At 47.4% G+C, this 17453-nt stretch overlaps 1 protein-coding gene across 1 annotated transcript; it reads right to left on the minus strand.

Moving 5' to 3' along the window:
- Nucleotides 1–3019: 3019 nt before the first annotated feature.
- UTS2B (urotensin 2B) lies at nucleotides 3020–12425 on the minus strand. The gene is made up of 5 exons (XM_009883365.1): nucleotides 12229–12425; nucleotides 9730–9831; nucleotides 6702–6739; nucleotides 5232–5325; nucleotides 3020–3482 (listed from the first exon to the last, which is right to left on the minus strand). Exons 1-5 carry the CDS (start codon nucleotides 12329–12331, stop codon nucleotides 3457–3459), a joined length of 363 nt encoding a protein of 120 aa, XP_009881667.1. The 5' UTR covers nucleotides 12332–12425; the 3' UTR covers nucleotides 3020–3456.
- Between the last annotated feature and the right edge of the window lie 5028 nt (nucleotides 12426–17453).

Raw genomic sequence — 17453 nt, forward strand, 5'->3', positions numbered from 1 at the left:
ACTTCAGTGGGTGAGTTATCAGTGCTTGTGTATGAGGTGAAGCACCACAGATGCTTTCCAGAAGACCAAGATCTCGAAAGTCATAGGAAGAAAGAAGAGCTGTAAATCCATGGTCATCTGATCTTTTTGCTCCCTGGTCCCACTGCTCATTTTCTGCCTTTAAGCTTGTAGCTGACGGCTCTGAGAGCCGGACTGACTGGGTGCATGTAGACTGGCTGACCCGAGACAAGATTTTCTGTCCATGCTAGAAGCAGATTTGCAAACGCAGACAAGCCCGGACCCTGTCCTCTGCAGGGCACTGCCACCACCTGTCCTGAGCCCTCCCTGCGGTTTAGTAAACAGTTATCTGAGCTCATCCAGACAGTCTGAAGATAATCTGCTTGCAAGGCAGCTGTATGCATGGGGCAAGGGTAGGTTATGGGAGTGATGTACTCCTGACCGCTCGTACAGCTGTCTGTCCAAAGCAGCACGGACAGAGTCATTGCGTGACCGATTTTGGGAGACTCAGATCAGAGGAATCCAATGCTAACACAGCGGCTTTGCAAAGACACTGCTGGATCATAAAAATACTGTAACAGTTGGCAGGCATTAGCCTGGGCTTCCAAATAAAGACAGGTTCTAAAGCCTGTAGGTGTGTGCAGAAATGCCCTCCATCTGGAGGGTGATGTGAAAGCAAAGAAGGACAGAGGTATGTCTGGTGATGTTGCTTGGAACCGAGAGCTGGAAGCCTCAGTCCTGCTCTTGGCTCCCGCCTCATTGCACGGATTGCTTGGGAGAAGGCAGCAGCCTTACTCTTACTCTGCCCCATCCACCGCAGAGCGCACTGAGACCTCCTGTGGCTCAAAAAGCACTCTTTAAAATCAATAAATTGGCAGGTGCTCTTTAAAATATGATGATGTCTGAAAGGCTGAAACCCACGATTCGTTTTCATAGAAAATATTGGATAGCTTCAGTCAGCATGCATAGCATGAAAGTCAACAAATATGAAATGAGGATATACTACAGCATCTGTTGCACGCTAGATTTGCCCTGTGCTGCCTGTTTGCAAAGCCATTCTGATGCCTGTGAGGATTTTCTGCTAATAAATCAACCTGGTCTACTAGAATGTCTAATGGAAATCCCTTTAATTGTTGCCTGTGGGTCATTAACTTTAGCAAGAGTGACTGCCCAAGCATGGGTAAGGTGCGAGCAGCCATGATGTGGAAGTGGCACCTGAGGAAGAGAAGAGTTTCTGCTCTGTGCGTTTCGGGCAAAGGACGGGACCCCCACAGTGACATGCTGAGAGTGAGCCTAGGGAGAGCATCACTGCCTTTGCTCTGAATTAATAAATGAATTGCATTCAACACATTCATCACTCCAGCAGAAGCGACTAACAAAGCAGTGTATAGCGCCTGTGAGGAAATAGCGGGGTAGTTTGGGTACCATAAGCACTTAAATAACTGATGATAGGATATAGCACACCATGTGGGCTGAAAATCACTGCTAAGCAGCATGGTGCGTTGCACTCCAGGGAATTCCTGTGCCTAGGATCGGAGCAAGCTGTTAAATAGCCACAGACCCTGTATCCCTTTTCCTGACTTGCTGATGAGTTATCACTCCAGGCTGGGAAGGCATAGCTGCAGCTAGCAGGTAACAGATGGAGCCTGCTGCTCCAGCCTTGCGTTGCACTGGGATTTCCTGCCAGCTGAAAGAACCTGAGCTGAACACCAGCTTGGGGCACTCAGCGCAGCTCTTGTAATACATCTCCCTTTCATCTGGAGCACCAACATCTTAAAGAAAGAGAGACCCTTCTCTTGGCAGTAGGCTGTAATTTTCCTAGATTTGGTGCTGTCGAGAGGGTATGTGAAAGTATGCTCCCACATACCTTTTCCCTTGCACAAAAGCAGCAGAAAATGGGAAATGTGTTCTGAATCACTACCGAGGAAATAACAAAGAATTAACGTTAGCAGAAAACTGTATTTTGCATGTCATTAGACCTCACTGATATAATCAAGCTGGTTTTATTCCGTAGGTGCCGGCTTTGGCCCGTAATAGGATGAATAGATCTCCTATTAATGAAGTACATACAAGGCACTGCAGTGGTAAGCGTGCACATCTTGCTGAAGCCCAAGGCAATGAATATAACATGATAATTACAGCTTTAGAAGAGGTAAAGTTTTGAAGAAGATGAAGTACGCAAGCTACAGTTAAATACCATGGCTTGACAGGGCTGGAGAGACAGTTCAAATATAGTCAAAATCAGTCCACACATTCACAGTGACTACCAGATTGTGCTCTCGTTCACACCGCTGGAAACGTCGAAGTTAACACCAGTGGCCTTTAGATTTATTCTGAATTTACACCTTTGGGAACACAGTCTGTTGTTTTTGCAAATAAATGTAGGCAACATGACTTAAGATGAATGTACGTAGGAACCACTGATGGATTTTGATCTCTTCCTTTTGGACAGGTGCAGACATAATTCTGCAGTAGAAAAAGCCAGGTAGCATCTGCACTGAGCAGTCAGATGAGCCAAAAACCTCTTCTCAAAACATCTCTTTGGGTGAGTAGGTAGAAATCAGTGGGTCTGCTCCAGTCCTATGAGGACAGCAGCCCACACATATCCACGAGGAAGACCAAACTCTCCTTCCTAGTTCTGGTCAAAAGGAAGGGCCTCTTCCTCAGGCACATTAAAACAGGCCTGTGTTGTTGCAGCTAGGTGTTTAATGGGAGCCTTTTTTCCATTGTAAACTTCACGTGAACCACGAGGTAACAAGAGCCTACACCAAGGGAAACATGCTGCCCCTTGGGCCCCTGCAAGAGGTGAGAAAGAAAACAGTACATGCTTCTGTGCAACAGAAAATCTTTATTGGAATGATATCCAAAGGATCCAGACTTCCGTGCCTGTCCTCCCCCAAACCTACTGCGTACGCTGATGGGACATGACAACGAACAGCTCTGTCTCAGCAAGCTGAGGCAGGCAGCCCTGAGCCCTTCCCATTACACCCAGTCTGCCTTCCTGGCCCAACAGTGGGTGTTTGGTCATCGCAGACCTGCTCGTAGGAGGTGACGGGAAACCCAGACACCACCGTGAGCAGCGTCTGCAGATGTGGGCAGAGGTCCAAGCTCAAGGGAACTGAGTTAGTGTTTGGTGTCCATGGGGACCTGGTGAGAAGGGGAAGAATGTACGGTGGTAGCAGACCAAAAGGCACACACAGGACAGCAAGGAAAGGTGGGAAGCATCTTCCAAGTAGAAGATCATGGTAGGTTAAACCTGGAAGGAAGGCACAGTGGAGAGTGGTAGCGGGCTACCAGCTCCTGCCACGGTCCCTGTTATACTTGGCTGTGGTGCGGTCATGGAGGATGGCATCCGAGTTAGCAGCACGATAAGAGAACAGAACAAACTCTTAACACATTGATAACCAGCAAGGCAGTTTGGGGAAGGGCTCATCTTCATCCTCCAGTCCTGGCAAGCCTTCATATGCAGTACTTCCAAAAGCAGGCTGGGAAGGGATACAAGAGAAGGATGTTAGCATTCAAGGGACTTTTTCCAGCTTCCCACTCTAGCCCTGGAGTGGGTTTCAAAACCCCATGTCTTGAGAGAGTGGGGTGTGAAGCCAGCATTGTGGCTTCTGGGCACATCTCAATAACCAGCTTTGACTTTATATAACACTTTTAGAAAGCATTTCTTTTAGCTGCTTCTAGTGTAAAGAGGCAATCTAAAAGTTGTCTCTGTGTTGCTTGATTTATAAGGATTTGCTTTTCTTTTTGCTTTACTTCAGCAGTATGAGGAATCAGCTTTTTCTTTCCTGTCTCCTGGCCGGCAGTTTTGCTGCCTCAGAGGCGTGTGCAGGGTTTTTCACCTGTGACTGACTGGAAGAGCAGGATACTGACTTGGAGAGACTGGATCTCGTCCTTACAATTTATTTGAAAACCCAGTCACTCTATCGCTCTGCTGCTAACTGTCCTCCCAACAACACTGATCTCGGTAGGATCTTCTAAGAAGAATAGATTAGGGAAGGATGCACATGCACATTTTGGTGTTGGAAAAAATAGCTGTACCACCAGCATGCCCTGTTGTTTGAATCCTGTGTGGGTCTCCTATTGTCAAGTATAAGAAGAGATTTCTACCTGGTTTTTGAAAGCAGGATCTTGGGAGAAAGCTTCTACTGAATCAGCAGTGCTCGTGCTGAGACATGAGCTCCTCCCAGACTGGAAAGATTTTAGATGAAGGCAAAGATTCTCTGCTTTAATGTCTGGCAGAATCTGATTTAAACCTGGCAGGAGGAAGTAGATTTATCTGCATTTGAACCTTCCAGACTGGTGGGGGCATGAATTAGATTAGCCAAATTAATGACAGCCTCCAGGGTTGCTTATAAATTGCAGATTGTCTAAGGATCACCTAAGCACTTAAGCAAGCCTTGCACAAAGGGATTTTCTCTTGGCTGTCTGGCAGGTCGTCAGCTTGCACACACACCGAGCGTGTGGGGTAAAGGCAGCACTCTTTTGTTTTCAGGCGAGATCTGTCATCAGCGACTTCTGGTTTACAGCTGCCACTGCTTTGTGAAGGAATCCACTGAAAGCCAGTGTGAATGGCATCGTCTGTGTGCGTGTCAGGGGCAGCCTTGAGGGAGCACTGGTGCAACGTGCTCCCGAGTCACTGGATACGGACTGGACAAAGCATGGAGACCATCTGGGGCACCTAGCAGATCTCAGCTCCCTGCATTCTTGGTTGATTTCCACATCCTTTTTAGCTGCTTTTCAGCAGTACAAACAAGTGCTCCTTTTTTCTCTGTAGGGAGGCAGTGACCTTGGCAGAGGGCAAAGCATGCCGTCCACATGCCTCATTATGCCTTCAGCACTAGCTTTGTGCCCACAGCAAAGCGAGGAGTGCACTGCGGGGACGTGCTCATACAGAACTCACCTCCTCCAGGACAGGCGCTCATTGCCCATATAACCCATGTTCCTCTGTGAAAAGAGGGATGCAGCACTGACTGCCCCCAGTGAGGTCCTTGGAGTGCAGACCCGATGTATCTGCCCCGGCAGCAGACAGGGTTGGGTACACAGTCCTTCTCACCAGTGGCTAAACCAGCCAGCCATTAACAAGAGAGGGCCGGTACTGCTAGAAAAGCTGCCAACCTGTTTTTCAGCATATTTGGGGCATGTTTACGGTCACTGTCTTTGTTGCATAAAGGAAGCCCTGGAGATGAGAGCTGGACAGGATGACTGCAGGGCTCTAACCCAAAACCTACCGCGTTTTTTGGGCTGGGATGCTGAGAGACTTTCCAAGGCATAAGCCACCTCTGACCCTTCCTCAGCTGAGAGCTGATCCTTCAACTTCTCCAGCTGTTTAAAAACAAACACAGCAGTAAACAAAATGCCCCATCACAAGGAGCTCCGCAGCAGTGCTGGCAAGCACAGGGTGGCTCAGAGGCAGGAGGTGCAGGCAGCCTGGCTGGCAGCAGCACTGGGCAGGATGGGGTTTTCCCTGGAGCAGGATCATTCCAGGAGGATCTGCCTTTGGAGCACTCCCACTTCCCCTCAAGTCCGTCCTCCACTAAGCTGCTTGTTTCGTGGCAGCAGTGTAGGCACCCACTGCTCTTCTCCCCCACCCCAGGGTGCAAACCCCTGTGGAGGGGAGGCTGTGTAGAATGGCATTGCACCAGTAAGAGATAAGTCAGTGCTGGGGCAGGAGGTCTCCAGGTATCCACCCACTGCAGCAGACAGCATCCCCACTCCATTGCTCTGGGCTGTCCTTCCCTTCCCTCCCCCCCAGCTCTCGCTAACTACCCTTGGTTATAATGTGGAAAGTCCACAGTATTTCTTTTCCACCTGTAGCTACTCTTTCTAGTGGACTGGGAACATCTATGGCCATCATCTAGACTTCTGTTCTGGCAGCGTTGCTCCCAGGAAGACAGAGCTTACTGTCCCTCAGCACTGGAGCAAGAGGCTAGGGTAGGAGCTGGCAGACTTCCCTCTGGCGTGCCGCGCTGTGGTTTTTCAGTCTGAAGTGAAAAACACCAAGTGGAACCCAGCGGGACCTCCAGGATCCACACAAAGAGCTGGATCTGCCCTGAGAAAGGCGAAAAAGGGCTTCCATTGCCTGTGGGGTTTGGGGCACAGTGGGATCCATGTCAAGGGCGCTGCACAGCTTTCCCTGTCGCTATGAACTTGGTGTAAGATGGTGTAACTTGGTTATCCGTGTGTGCGGACACTCCGCACAGCACAGCAGGGCTCCGACCCTGCGTCGGGCCTCCCTTCCTAGTAAAGAGCCCAACCAAAAACCAGCCTGGATGAGGTGTGCAGGGGCTATCCCTCTAACTTGAGCCCGTTACCAGATGCAGCCAGCTGCTGCAACGCCCAGGAGGGCAGCAAGACCTCCCCTTCTCCCTCCCTTTTCTGGCATGGAGATTTCCTTTGGCATTTCTTTTTTCCCTGGCTTGGCCCTCGCTGCCCTTTCACTGGTGGCAGAGGCAAGAGCTGCCTCAGCCTTTACTGCACTAGTCTACAGCCTTGCTCGCCTTTTATCGTCCCCCCTCTCCGTGCTCTTTAGCCCGACTTCTGCTTTTCCCTTTGTGTGATACACGCTTACATTACTGCAGCAGAATGAAGAGTAACAGGATGTAAAGACAGAAGAATAGGGCATAAAGACAACATGCACAGTTGTTTAGCTGTTCATGCAACAGTATGCATATATGTGTCCGGGCAGTCGCTTCTCTCACCTGTTCAAGCTCTTCAAATTTCTTTGCCAGCTCCCAGTCTGCGAGAAGGGAGAGAGTAACATCAGTATCTGCATTGCTTCCCAAAGCTCAAATCCAAAACAGTTTCTTCATTTAACCTCTTCAGTGGTTGACAAAAAAAGACCTAGCTGTCATTTATTTCCTGATAGTGATCTCCAAAACTGTGGCAGCAGAAACAGCGACAGAAAAGCGGGCTTTTTCTGCTGAATTCTATGGGACTTTATCCTAATTCTCCATTACGAGGGAGTCGTCTTCATCATTCACCAGGCTCTAGGGGAGTTGGCCCAACAAGGTCACCCGCTGTGTGATACCAGCTCAGGTGAACCTCTCTGCTGCTTTTTTGATTTTTACCCCATAACAGCAAATCTCTAATGCTGGCTTTTCTGTCATTGGCCATTTATATGAACTCCTATTGCTTCCTTTAAGACTTGTTTATCCCCACATCACCCACGCAGGAAGAAGTCAGAAGGCACAGCTTTAGCCTAGCATAACTTACTGCTTTATAAGTCAGCAAACATCAGGGTTGGCAGAGTAGAGCCAGGAAAAGTAACAGCAGTGAGTGCACAGATTCCACACGTCTCCATGTCAGGGGAGAACAGGGACCTGGGGACCAGCTTCATAGATCAGACTTTGAGATCTCACGGCTGAGCAGTACTGAACTGGACTCTCAAAAAGCTGTGCAGATGGATGAACGAACTGTCCTGAGATACCCCATCCAGGACACGGGGAGAGTTAGGTGCCTATGAACGGGATCTAAAAGCCCCAGCTGAATTGGGAAGGGTCTGGACTAGCAATAGTGAAAGCTGCAGGAAGGGATGGGGGATTTCATATCTCACTCCTCTTGAGGACTGAATATCTTATTCCAGATTCAAACTGAATAAAACAGTTAATTTTTTTAATAAGGTAGATGAAACAATGGCAAGCACCACCACAAAATGACCTCAGTCAAAGCTGAGTGACTGGACTACAGCAGTTCTCCTGGGAGGGGAACACAAAGTGATCAGCTGGTTTTAAGTGCCAGTTTGGGAAAAAAAATGCACTAAAATAAGCAGAAGAGACAGGAAAGAACTAAAGAATGCCTCTGCTGGGCCCCACAAGAAAGCCAAAAACCGGCCCTGGAGCTGCCTCCTTTGTCTGCTCCTCTCGTGGCAGCAGGCATTGGTCTGCATCTCCAGGGGGATTTAGAACATAATTCCCCTTGATTTCAGATAAGACTTCAGCACGCAGACACATTGCCAGACTTGGGCTTTTTTTAAAGATGTTTGAAACCGAGCAGGAGGGTGCCAAGAAAGAGCTGCCTGCCTTCTCAGTTTCTCCTCCAAGAAGGAAACAACTCAGCCGAAAAATCCTGAGTATTTTCTGACAAATATTAATCTGAGAGAAAAAGTAGCAATTCCTAAGCAAATCCATTGCATCAGGGCTCGGTTTGAGAAACGGTCTGGGGATGGGCTGGGAGTCGGGAGGTGGGGGATCTGTTCCTGGCACTGCCATCCATGACCTCAGGCAGATTCCTCTTTAGCACATCTTTACTTATCGATGAGATAGAGGCAACCAGGCCTGCATAACTACGAGTGAAAACTGCCACTTAAAAAATGATGATGATGACAACTATTACTATTATTATTATTATTATTATACTACACATTTTTACCTCTTTCAGAGTTTCAGGTGCCTATTTTGGCTCACCTTTCTGCAAACCATAAGCTTGGCCAATGACTGCTATGAATAGAAAATGATCAGCGGTCGAAATTTGGAACAGATTATCTCAGGCAGGGGGAAGGAAGTTAATTTATGGATGAAGCCTTGAGAAACTGCCTGCTGTAAATCCTCTGTCTGTGCACTGCTCAGAGATTCATTATATTCAATTGTCTGGCATAAAATGCAGCCTTTCCTCTAGGAGTAATAAGTGCAATAATCCATAAACCAATCATAAAAATGTTAGTTCTTGAATGCATCCCCTTTGCAAGAAGAATGCCTTTGTTAGTATAAGGACTTGATTTATTTATGTTTATTTATTTGTCCCAGGATTGTTTAACCACTGCCTCGCTGCATTAACAAGGGGCTGGGGAAGCGCGCTGAGTCATTTTGACGAATGGATTTTCATAGCAAAATTTTTGCTGGGCCCCGTTCTTGGCTGTTTTCACAGGGAAGAGCAGCTTCCTGCTCCGAGACCACCACATACGGCCCAAACCCTCCCCTGGCTGCGATGGCCGTGGGAATAGCTGACCCCTGTAATCCACATGGCGCTTGTGACGGCTGCGCGTAGTGTCACGGAAAGCCCGAGTTTCTCTTCGGTGGGTCTGAGTTTAGCCACATGCGACTGGCTTTAAATTTGGTGTCTGTTCACAGAGGGCAGACAGGAAAAGCTTCCAGGTGGCCCACCTTTGGACTCTCCGTTGTGTGGGAAAACCCTGTTGTCTCAACCTCTTCCAGCAGTAGCCGGGGCTCTGGCTCAGGCCAGGAGCTGCCTCTACCCTTGTCCCAACCTACACCTCACCCCAAGGGATCTCAGCCGTGTGATCTCTGCAAAATCTCGATGCCTCCCCACTGCCCTGTGTGCTCACAAGGTGCTGCTGGTTTTAGCGTGCCAGCAAGACATGGAGCTGTATCTCAAAGGCACATGGGGCTGTATGGGGTGTGGGTGGAAAGGTGACTCCTAAGGCTGGCCCATGCCCCAGGCAGAGCAAACAACATCTCGGGGACAACAGAGGGACTCAGCAGCATCTCTTCTTGTTCTTACTTACGTACACACACATGCTCCCTTCCCAGCTCAGTGCGGAGCGTCTGAGGACCTGGGGTGCATATTTTTGGGCAGTTTTACATGGCATTGCAAAAGCAGGTCCAGGACCCCCATGACGGAGAACATCTGACATTAATCATGTGTAGGCACCATACTGGGTGCTTCCACTTTCTGAGCAGCTGGTATTTCTGAGGAACCTGAGGAGCCGGTTCCTTGCATTCATGCAAACACAGATTCAGGAAGCTGAGATCTCCCATCCCCTTCGCTTACCAATATTTTCTGGTCTCCGCCATGCGAGTTTCTTATTAAGAAGCAGAGTCAGCAGTGTGTCCTCATGATTTGTGTCTTCTCTCTCCGGAAGCACTCGGTTCTCTGTGGCACATAAAACACACCTTTCTCGATCTCTAATGACAAAAAGGGTGGACCCTTCAGCCCCCAACATTAAAACAATAATTAAGAAGGCTGAGAAGCGGAAGGAAAATGTCTCCTGTCAGCACTTTGTCAGGGTGGAAGGAGCTTGGGGGAAGAGGAAGATGTGTGAGCACAGAATAAAATGTCCAGGCAGTGAGGGCTGTGCAGCAAAAGGGTGCAGGATGGAGGAGGCCTCCCTGCCAGCTCCGGGCTGCTGGCCAGTATCACTGCAGCCTCATCAACGCGGCTGGCTGCAGAGAGCCAGAGACATCACCTTGATTTAGACAGTCCTGACCTCTTCTGCAAGGCGGCTGTAGCGGATGCCTCTGCAAAGCCAGACAGCAAACCACGAGATCCTCTTCTCAAAACTGCAGGTGTTCCCCCCACTTACACCACCCACCTTCCCAAGGCCAACAGAGGTGGGAACTGGCTCCTCGTGAGGACTGACGTGTGGGTACCAGAGCTGAAAAGCCCTACGGCCCCGCAGTCTGTTCTCGCACTCGCTCAGCCTTGGGGCTGTTCTGTCTGACTGCCAGTGGTATTAAAAGATTCTTCCTGAACAGAGCCAAAGTGTGGAGGAGTTTAAAGCGAGCCTCTTTATCCCCAAAGAAGCCTCTCACAGTAGCCGTAGGCCACGCAGAATTTTTCTGTTTTCCAGGAAAAACCTCCCCAGGCTGCTGTCCTAAAGCAATTTGGACCTCTCTGAGGCCCCTTTAGGGAGCTTTCTCAGTGGTTTTCCTTTAGTGGTTGTGGCTATGCCCTCAAATGAATGGCTGTGAAGGTCAAAGGTTCAGCAGAAAACAACAGACACAGAGGATGGGACTAATCAGAGACCTGAATGAACAGAGACAGCCCCTTTAGGGAGCTTTCTCAGTGGTTTTCCTTTAGTGGTTGTGGCTATGCCCTCAAATGAATGGCTGTGAAGGTCAAGGGGTCAGCAGAAACCAACAGACACAGAGGATGGGACTAATCAGAGCCCTGAAGGCTCTGAGACCCTCCCAGCTCTGCTGAACACATTTCCAGAATCATCTGAAACTCGAGTGTTGCATTCATTTTTGATAATGACAGAATGAGAGCCACAGTTTACAGGAAGAACAGCCATTCCCCAAAATCTTTGATCTGAACAACCCTGCCCCACCCCAAGACCCTACAAAGCCCTAGAATCCATGGAAAATACTAGGAAATCGTGCAGAAAGGCTTATTTTCTCTTCCTCCAGGATCTTTAGGACTTCCACTCACTCTCTTCAAGGAGGTGAGAAAGGAGAAAATGGTCTCGTATAGCCATCACAGCTGTGGTGGGATGAATGCGATTATTTTTGACACGCGTGAAACAAAACATTGTACCAGATGAGCTTTAAGGACGCTCAAGAGTATGTGGGAATCAGCTCCACCAGCTAAAGTCGCATAAATCTGCAGAAGCAGAGGGGCTCTGGCCAAAGCGATGCTCCAAGTATTTGCCCAGACTCAACCCTGCCCCGCGCTGTGGCTGAAGCCGCTGATCCTGATTGCGATCTCTAGAAATAAACCCGAGGGAGTTAGCACAGCTACACGCTGTGTAAAACTTACAGTTAGCGTGGAGTGCTATAAACCTCGTTCCTAAGTCTGGAAGACAGTTATGATTTTAAAATAGCTACTTTTAGTCATTTGGGGGATTTGCTACAGAAGAAAAAACAGCCTATAAACACACTAGTAAAAACTGAACAGAAGCAGTATTTAGATAGAGTGGCCTCAGGAATGTTTTGGTTGTCATTACAAAAATAAATAGGTGATATAAGAGGAAAAATCATTTGAAAAGCAATGTTATTTTCAAGCCTATATTTAGCTGCGCTTTTTTTTTTCTACTGCCAAGTCTCTTTAAGAAAGAAGATTAATGATTGACATTTCCCTGCAGAATAAGTTCAAGCTAAGATTAATTTAAATTATGGGAGAAGAACATATAAAAAGAAGTTTTGTGAATAAAAAAAGTTCAGCAGCACCCTACTACTGACATTTATGAGCTGTCAAATCTCATATGGTGCATACTGGAATTGCTACCCTCTGATATTTTAATGTTTTTCCTTGGAAATTTTCTTTTGGGAGAGAAAGAGCTACCCTTACCAGATTTCACCAGATCTGATATTTTTACTGATTAGCAGAATGTGTCATACAACCAGCTGCAGACCAGAAGGACAGCTTTAGCTCATCCTAATATGAGCAAGTCTCTGGGTAGTACCCATGCTCATTGATTGTTTAGTACAGCTCAAGGTTCACTTTATTTTCTTTCATGGCTAAGAAACCGTTGCGTGGCCATGACAAGCAGCAAAGCAAAGCAAAAAGGTAACCACCTACCTGTGTCACCTAGTCTGTATTCCAGCTTACCTTGTAGTAAAAAAGGCTCTCCATGTGCAGATGGGACATATGCAGTCATGGTCAAGATGGTTAGCACTCCAAGGGACAGCTGCACAGACCACATCTTCTCCATGTTCCCACCACCCAAAAGCGTTCTTCCTTCAGGCACAGTGGAGGACTTCAATGCAACCCAGTGCCAGATGAGCTCACTTTTAAGAGGCAGTGGATGTGCCATGATTGCAAATGGCCTTTGGAGGAGGGGAGAAAAATATCTCTTGAGATATAATTCAACCTGTCAATATGATTCACTCCTTTGGGAGTGGACAGAACAACCCAGTAACAGACGTCAGATGGAACCTGTTCAATATATCTCATATCAGACTGATTTAATGAATTCTGATGTTCCCATAGGCATGTACTGTCCACGCACGCCGATATACATTCCTTACGTACATACATGAAAAATATTTTTTTGGGGGCTGCTGCTTTAACAGAGTTCAGACATGAGAACTCCCATATTAGCAAGGAAGATTTGTCTAACGTACAAGTTGCCGTATGTCACCAGTTTGGACAGAATCAGGTTAATGGGTTTTTGTAATTTATCATCTCACTTCCTAGTGCCTATATTAATTAATATGAGACATAATGAGTGCTGAAGCAGTGGGAAACAGAGGGGGAAAGCTCTTTTCATTTAACTGATTGGAGGATGTTGAGTGTGTCTTGCTCACCATGACTTATGGCTTTGTCAACGGGAAAGGCATCACAACCTATTTTGGGATTGTGTCTGAGAGGGGGAGTGCACATTTGGCAGCTGATATGGAATACATCAAGGATGGGCAACTGTCTTCAGTTTTTTCTGAGGGAAAAAAGGACGCGGGAGGTCAGATGCTGGTTCTGGCTGCACAGCCATATTTTATTAGTTTAAAGCAAAGTATTGAGACACATTGTACATATTCCATGTCTCATCAGGTCGTGACTACATCTTGGTTTGGCTTCTATTTGTTGTCTGTCCATTACTATTGATCAAGAACGTGGTACTAGTTTTCTATTACAACCTTACCAAGAAAAATGTTGTAATACTAACAGCGCTAAACTTTGTTCTTCGCTTCTGCTTCTTCTGAAGAACTGAATCATCTGTACCACACTTTGGCCAAGCTCTGACTTGTACATACACTCCTAGTGACTCACCTCGTGTGCTTTTTTGATACCACATCATGCCAGATTACCCAACATAGCTTCATCTGATGATACCTGCACTTCATCTTAACTAAAAGACAATAGAATTTCCATGTTTGGGCTTTTGGCTTCTTGTCCCCAGCTCTCCCTACAACTTGCTGTGCACCTGGGATAGCTGTAGAAGGCCTTTTAATAGGCCTTTTAATATTCACTTTTTACTAGAAAATGGATGGGGAGAGGCTTAGATTTCTTTTCAAGAAGTGCCTATGAGAATGATGTGATGCTTCCATTAAGGAATACTTCTCTACTGAGGAAATATTCCAAAATTTTCCCAGCAGAGATAGTACGTACAAATAAACCAGACTTGTCTCTTCTCCCAGTCTTGTGAACTAGTGATCAGCCATCTGAAGTACTCCCCTTCTTCACAAAGTTCTGAGTGGACTGAAGGACACCTGTGTCCCTCTGAGAACACTTTTCCAGCCGTCTCTGCCTCCCTAAGCTGCCCGTTTCAAACCAGTCGGTAGTGAGCACCCCCCATGAAGAATCACCTTCCACAGGAGTCCGGATGGACAATCGTAGCTCTGACTCAAAACCATTTTCTTAAGGGATGGTGATGTCCATTTTCTCCTGGTATTAAATGGCTTTCCACGTCCCTATCAGTACAGTATGTCTTGAGATCTGCTGTGAAATTGGCTTTGCCTTGATATAGAAGGTAGGTTTTCCCATCTCCTCTAAGTTTATGCAGAATCCACAGATCTCTGACTGTTTTTCCCTGCCTGTGGCTATAAGGCATCATGGGCCATTGGCAGGCTTTTTCAGGAAGATGAGCTATTCCCTGGGATTTCCTCTTTCACTGCAGAGTTCAGTTCTGGGTCACTGTAACTGTTCAGCTCCCAAAGCAACTCACGTATAGAGTACACCAGTCCTTTCAAGTGAGGGCCCTGGTGAAGGTAAGGGACTGCCATTCTACATTTACATACTAGAAGGGAGATTACTGGATGGGGTGAGGAGGTGGATGCTCTCAGGGGGTGGGTGGATAGATACCTGACAGCTGATGCCAGACACTAGTGGACTTTTTGCATTTGTTGCAGTTATGAGATGGTTGATTTGTAGTGTTGGGCTTCTGTAAGACTCCCACCTGGAAAATTCCTTTGCTTTTAGCCCATTTGTCCAGGTGCTGGAAATACTATTATATTTTATTGTTCTTATGTATTTTATTATCAATAGAAAAACAACATAGTCTCTATATTCTTCATATTACTTCACTCAGTGATAATGTCTTCTACATCACCCCCTGAGCACTTGTGTCTAGAGCTCAAAGACAGTGAGAACATGTAGATATGAGCTCCACCTCTATGTCCCATGGTCCTAGTGTGTCTAAGACTCTTCATGTAGAAGTTTCTCTTTTCATAAAGAATTCAGGCAGACTTCAGGTAATCAATAAAACTGAAAATTTGACAAGGGTGAACAAAGCCAACCAGTCCAGAGGGCAGGACTTGTCCCAAGCAGCTGAGATGCCACTAACCTCAGCTGCACCAGCTCTGAGCGGGAGAGAGAGAAACACACACGTCAGGGCCCTGAGAGTGTTAACAGCCCAGAGCAGCTTCAGCTGGGGCCTCCACCCACCCTCTCCACCCATAGGCCAAGGAGACTCATTTAAGCTCAGCCCTGGGCCATCTCTGCTTCTGCCTGAGACATGTGGGAGGGATGCTGGTATGTAGCTCAGCTGCGTCTTTGCCTGGCCATGGCCCCCACTGATCTGGACCCAGACCTGCAGGCTGACTTCTTGGCTTGACCTCAGACATGTTCCATCAGTGTAGACCTGTCTGCTGTTCACTGGGCTGTGTTTGACCCTGGTTGCTATCATCAGGCCTGATTCTCACTAGTGGCTGGATTTCCAGCTAGACTCTGGATCTGTTTCATCATCATGGGCTTCCTTGGCACTCTTGACTGAACCTGGCTGCTGTCTCTGGGCCTGTGCTGCTTGCACCTCTTGGGACCTCTGTCCTGTTGGCAGCATCGTTGCACTTGGATCCCTGTTCCTAAGGGAGTTGCTGGCCCTTGCTGCTCTCAGACATCATCTTCCTCAAAATGTTCAGCTTCTTTCTGTGCACTGACTCCCTCTTCTCTACCAAGTAGACTACAAGATCTTGGAGTGGTGAAGTCTTTCAGGTATGTTAGATGAAATCCCCATTTCTCTGAAGTCACTTTGGGCTTTGCTGTTAGCTCTAATGAAGCTAGGGCTGCCTCTAGAAGAGATGTAGTCTGCAAATAACCTAACCTTAGTTTATGCCCAAAGCAGTAACCCATACTGTTTCAGAGTAAGCCTCAGACAAAGGGCATTCCGTGTGGGTTTTGGGCAACTTGTAAGATGCAGGAGGCAGTATTGAGCTACTGAAAGCAGAACATGAAAGGGCTACTTTCCAGAGCCAGCCTGAAATGGCAGGTTTCCAAACCACTTTGTAATGCTGCACATCTGGGATTTGGAGAGAGGGAGGATATTTTTCCCTTTCCAGAGCTTCCTGAGAACACACGAAAACACTGTATGCATCATGTATTTCAGGTGAGCCTCAACAGCATCTACAGGCTTTGCTGTGGTCTTATGGTCTACATTTAACCATAGTTGCTTGGTCCCAAAACAATCAACCTGCTGTGAGAGGACCTGTCAGGGAAGAGTCTTTACTTAAGGTTGGGAGAAAGAGCATATGAACTGTCCTGCAACCTCTGCACCAAAGGTAGGACTTGGCTGTGACCAGGTAGTCTCAGGTGGTAGAGATGAGATTTTTATATCATGTGGAACATATGTGGAGACTTGTGTCTCACTGTTTTCTTGCCTAGTGTGTTTCTAAGAATAAGATGAGGGTGGCACATGATAAAAAAAATTTGGCAATGAGGAGGGGACATGCCTTGTAGAAGGAAAGGCAGAGTGAGGGTCTAACAGACCCAACAAAGTGGGGAGCTGGTGAGCTTTTAGCATGCAAAAAAGGGGACATACACAATGCCAGAAAGGCAGGTGTTATCTTGCTCCCCCATCCTGGGCAGTGACTTGCAATGCACTCCCTTATCCCACTATGTGCCTCTATGCCCTCTGTCAACTCATGTGCCCAACAAACTGTTTCCATCTTCTGTAGCCATGTCCCTTCTCTCTTCCATAGTGCCTTTCTTGCCTGTATCACCATTGTAGACTTGGTGCCGTTTTCCTCTTCTGTCTGCATTCCCTTGGCATCTATCTGCTCCTCTCTCTCCAATTGTGCTTCCCCTGGTAGGAACCAAAGGAGCAGGTACTGAAAACCACCCTGTCCTCTTCAGCCTTCATCCCTGACACATTTAATATCTGACTTCTCCTCTGCCTGTGTCACTCATACCCTGGGGTGAACCTGACAACAAAACCCACTGGTCCTGTTACTTAAAGTACCACTGAAGGCACTCAGTGGATACTCTGATGTGTGGTGCAAAGTCCCTGACAGAGCAGCTTTGCTGCAGAAAGGAATTAAAAATAATGTGTGCATAAGCCAGGAGAGCAGCCCCCCTCACAGCTCCCTGCAAGGAGGGAGTGCATAATGGGAGGGAGATGTAGTTATAAAATGAGATTCTCTGTTCCTTAAGGGACTGTTAAAACCAGTCAATATTTATGAAGCTTTTAGTCTGACTCATGTAATTTGTTCCCCCTTCTACGTGCTTGTCTTTGGGACTCAGCTGTTGCTTGGCCTGTTACTGCCATAAAATGAGATGCTATGGTTTAACTGTATCCTTGCTTAGAGAAAGAAAAGGGAAAGGTCTGAGGTAGAGTGTAAAACAGCTCAAGCTGCCACCTCCTTGCAAGCAACCAAGGGAGCACACAGAAGCATCACCAGCTCCCATCACATGGGCATTGTACTAAAGAGAAGCAGTTCCTCATGATTAAGGCAGCAGAGGGTAAGAGGTGCAGCTGCGCTGCCTGCCTGGCTTTCACATCCACTCTGGGGGCTGTCAGGAAACCATTCAACTTCTTGGAGAGCAAGCCAGCTCCGAAGTATCCTGGAGTTGAAGGGCTGAAAGAGTAATTCAGGAATGTGAAAGCATGGGATGTGGGAGGAGGC

This window comes from Charadrius vociferus, unplaced genomic scaffold, assembly GCF_000708025.1.
Source record: "Charadrius vociferus isolate BGI_N301 unplaced genomic scaffold, ASM70802v2 scaffold214, whole genome shotgun sequence".
Taxonomy (NCBI): domain Eukaryota; kingdom Metazoa; phylum Chordata; class Aves; order Charadriiformes; family Charadriidae; genus Charadrius; species Charadrius vociferus.

Coding starts and splice junctions, on each gene's coding strand:
- UTS2B (XM_009883365.1), bottom strand. CDS start 12,331: ATGGAGAAGATGTGGTCTGTGCAGCTGTCCCTTGGAGTGCTAACCATC. Junction 9,832..12,228: donor AGAGCCTTTTTTACTACAAG/GTAAGCTGGAAT, acceptor TATGTGCCACAG/AGAACCGAGTGCTTCCGGAG. Junction 3,483..5,231: donor ATCCCAGCCCAAAAAACGCG/GTAGGTTTTGGG, acceptor ATCCCTTCCCAG/CCTGCTTTTGGAAGTACTGC.